General features: G+C 37.5%; 1 protein-coding gene across 1 annotated transcript; it reads right to left on the bottom strand.

Annotated features, from left to right (window-relative positions):
* Positions 1-1,660: 1,660 nt before the first annotated feature.
* On the bottom strand, positions 1,661-3,741 carry LOC126605232 (polygalacturonase). Its single transcript, XM_050272605.1, has 4 exons — positions 3,286-3,741; positions 2,911-3,200; positions 2,206-2,434; positions 1,661-2,090 (listed from the first exon to the last, which is right to left on the bottom strand). Exons 1-4 carry the CDS (start codon positions 3,739-3,741, stop codon positions 1,872-1,874), a joined length of 1,194 nt encoding a protein of 397 aa, XP_050128562.1. The 3' UTR covers positions 1,661-1,871.
* Between the last annotated feature and the right edge of the window lie 478 nt (positions 3,742-4,219).

Genomic DNA, 4,219 nt, shown 5'->3' on the forward strand with positions numbered 1-4,219 from the left:
TTCTGATTCAGACTAGGCAGCTAATATTAATACTAGAAGATCAATTACTAGGTTTGTTGTGTATCTTGGGTCAAATCCAATCTCTTGGCAATCAAAGAAGCAAGCTACTGTTTCAAGGAGTTCAACATAAGCTGAATACAAAGCTTTAGCTCATTGTGCAGCTGATGTATATTGGATCCAGTCATTACTAAGAGATGTGAATCAGTTTGTATCAATGCCTCCTCGCCTTCATTGTGATAACCTTTCTGCCCTAGCCTTATGTTCCAATCCAGTCTTCCATTCCAAGATTAAACACTTGGACACAGATTTCCACTTTGTTTGAGAGAAAGTGCAAGGAGGTGATCTTACAGTCCATTATATACCAATTGAAGAACAAGTGAAGATGTGTTTACAAAGGGGTTGCACAGTCCAATCTTTGTCAAACATTGTCACAATCTCAATCTGGAAGGTATCAAGTCAATAATACAACAAAACCAAGGTACAATGCAGATTTGTTCAAGAGCAGAAGACTCAATGGATCACAATCAAGGCACAAGTGCTTCTGGATCATGATAATCTTTTGTCAAACGTCGCTTGGGAGTGCTCCAGCCACATTTGAGGGGGGAGTATTAACCAATGACACTTGGCAAGCAAATATGAGTGTGGTTAGTTACAAAAGTAGTTAAGAATTGAGTTGGTTAAAAGGGTAATATTGTAATTGAATAAGGTAGTTAAGGGGTACCCTAGTAATTGTAGGAAGTCATTGGTTACTATATATAACCATTAGACTCTTCATATTAACGAACTTAATATGTATGAACTATTGAATCTTAGAGAAATTGAAGCATGATTCCTTCTTATTTCTTCTTCTTCGTTTGCTTGTTTACTTTGTTCTTGTGAGAATCTTAGAGCTGTTAATACTAGGCTCAGCTCGGCCTAAACACCTAGGCGCTAACTCTCTGTCTGCCGCTCGACTAGCACATAGACCCATTTAGAACATTGCTTATCGAGAATTAATTAGTGTCTCCTATATGACATTCTAAGCCGAATAATGCCATTTCAACAAATTTATTGATTACTTGTAAATTCTCTAGCTCTAACGGAAATAGACTCTAATTGTGTACGTGGGATCTACATGTATTTGATAGATAGTCGTAAGTGACGTAAGTCTAATCAGTAAATGCAGTCCAAATATTAAAATTCTAAGCCGTGTGTATTGCAATTTGATAACGGGGAGAGTTGAACTCCTAACTTTATACAGTAGATTTTCTTTCCTAACTAAAGAAAGGTCCAAATATAGCTATCTATCTTGTAATCCGAAAAGTAGAGATAGGCAAACTTATTCTTCAAATTAATCAAACTAAGTTATAAAGATCATTTTAATTAATTGATCTCTGAAGGACAAGTTAAGAAGCTTTGAGTTGTAAGCAACCATTTGAAACGGTTGCATTAAGTTGGGGAGCCAAGAAAAATTACGATGCACGACTTTATTTTTATATATCTACACTACTCAATTATCATCATCAAGTTCATGCATGTTTTATTAAGTGCATGTTAAGGACGTTGAATAATAACTAAATACTAGTAGCTTAACCGCCGATTGTAACTTATGCTGAAAGATATACTGGATAATATTATAAGAATAACTGAACTGAATTGAGGAAAGGGAAATGAACGATTTATATATTAATTATGCAAAATGCAACTTGCAAGACTTGAAGACTTGGAGACTTGGAGTCTTGGAGTCTACATATACACAAACCTCTTTTTTTATTGAAATATAAAAATAAACAATAGTTAAACAGTAGTTTTTGGGAATCATATATAGATCGACAAGGGAAAGAGAAAGGTCATGAATATTATTAATTATTGTGTGTTTATGATTTGAGAATTCAGAAACAACTCCTTGGTATGACCACTCCGCTACTGCTCCCACCTGCATTGGCACAGTAAGACTTGGCTGCTGTCTTGAAATAAGTAAGCCTTATGTCTCGTACTTTCAGCCCCCAGCAGGGATTACTAGGGCTGCAAAAGAAATTCATGGCTATTGGCGCCGTAGATGTTCCCCTTATATTCGTGTACGTAACTCTACTAATCTTCACACCAGAATTCTGTACATTCGTACGTAGAGTACAAATTAATTAAAAAATAAACCTTGGCGACTAACCAAATAATTAGGAAAACATTGATTAGTGCAATCTAGCAGAAGTAAATATGATTGGTTACCTGACGAGGACAGCCTTGATTACTAGGGCAGTACTTTTGATCAATCATGATGGGGTTGCCGACGTTTTTCATGATAAGGTTCCGAAAAGAAATGTTTGTTACAAAACTATTGCTAGCTCTTGCCCATGTTTTGATCCGCACGCCGTTTTGGGTTTTAGTGAAGACCGAATTTGTTACCGTCACATTTTGAACTCCATCTTCATTTGCAGATGCACCAAGACTCCCAATGCTGTGAATATATAAGACGGAATTTGTTACCGTCATATTTTAAACATTGACGGTACTCATGGATCGATGACGAAATTCATTTGGGGGGTTTTTTTTTTTATAAGTGAAAGCCCATGAATAGTTTCATGACAAATTTTATTTACATTAAAATATTTGAAAAATGTAGAAAAAAGAGAAAAGGAAGATAATAGTTGCTTTGTAATTGTATGAATAATTGACTAATATACAACAGGGTGAGAGCTAGCAATATATATACAACTAATCACCTTGCTTAGCTCTCAAGACACAGACTAACAAACACTAACAATCTCTAAACTGATCTGCTAAGCTGGACCATAAACCTCTGTTTTATCCCAGCCACTCATATTTCGACACTTGTTACTAAAAAGTTTAATATATGGGACTAAGCCCGGGGGCTTCTGAGTATGAATTATAACAATATATATTGATACGTAGGCGTGTGACTGTCATGTGTACCTTATTCCATGGCCAGGGCCACAGGCAATGCGTTCAATCCACAAATTCTTGGCGCCTTCGCCGATTGATATGCAGTCGTCTCCAGTCATAATAGAAGAGGCAGTGATGGTGACCCCCGTCGAAGCTTCTATGTGGATGCCATCCGTATTTGGGCTTCCACTTGGGGCTCTTATATATACGTTTCTCACTGCCACATTCTTGCAGTTGTCGATTGCCATATGCATTATCTGGCTGTTCATCATTCTTAACCCGCGCACCACCGCATTATTACACCAATACAACGCCACTGACTGCATGCATGCAACGTCCATATAATTAATTAAGTATTTAAATATTAATTTGAATATATATACATGATTAGATATATGTACGTACCCTTGATCCTGCTGTGCAACTCTTGCCGGATCTCCTGCATTGCCAATATGAATTTGCCCTAGCATCAACGGTCCCTCCGTACACAAGGAGCCCTGTGACCCTTATGAACAAAATCCAAGTTCCAGTGTTTCCAAGTTCCCAATAATTAGTTGGGGCAACTAGACTAGCCGCCGCATCCATCTGAAACACAACTCTGCTGCTTCTGCATGGGCCACTAAACACTACCGGCTTTATCAAGAAACTGCCTCGAGGAACGTACAAGGTGGCTCCGCCCCTAGCTGTCGACGAGCATGCCAATGACCATGCCCTAAGAAATGCTTTGGTTGAGTCTGTTCTCCCATCTCCTCTTGCACCGTACCTAGCCACATTATACGATGCACCCACTGCATAGTAATTTGACGATGATTCAAACAAGGATATCAAAAACACCAAAATAACAACAATCTTAGGCGCCATAAGAGCTTGATGGAAGGATGAAACTGTAATATCAGAATTGGACCCTATATATAGATGGAATTGAGATTTGTATTTTGGACCGACAGTTGGCTAACTTAAATGTTACTCCATTGTTATGGTGCACTCAACAATTAATGTGATGATCATATGTACCGTACGATACATGGTGGTACAGAAAGAGTTGTGTAAAATTTGTTTTAATTAGATCGAATAATCACACATGATCATCATCTATAGATCAAGTTTCCATTGTATACGTATATTATATATACTATTTTTTCATATATAAACTGCTAACCATATGAAGCGTATTGCAGTGCGTAAATATATTCATTTATCATTGTTTATCAAATATTTGATGCAAGTGAAACTGGATATGTCTCCAAAGAGGCAACGTGGGAATTCTTAGAACCGGAGCATCGAGCATGTTGGCAAGGCTTTTGCTAGGGTGGCTTACAGCAGAGCGGAATATTTTTTA

This window comes from Malus sylvestris, chromosome 15 (genome assembly GCF_916048215.2).
Source record: "Malus sylvestris chromosome 15, drMalSylv7.2, whole genome shotgun sequence".
Taxonomy (NCBI): domain Eukaryota; kingdom Viridiplantae; phylum Streptophyta; class Magnoliopsida; order Rosales; family Rosaceae; genus Malus; species Malus sylvestris.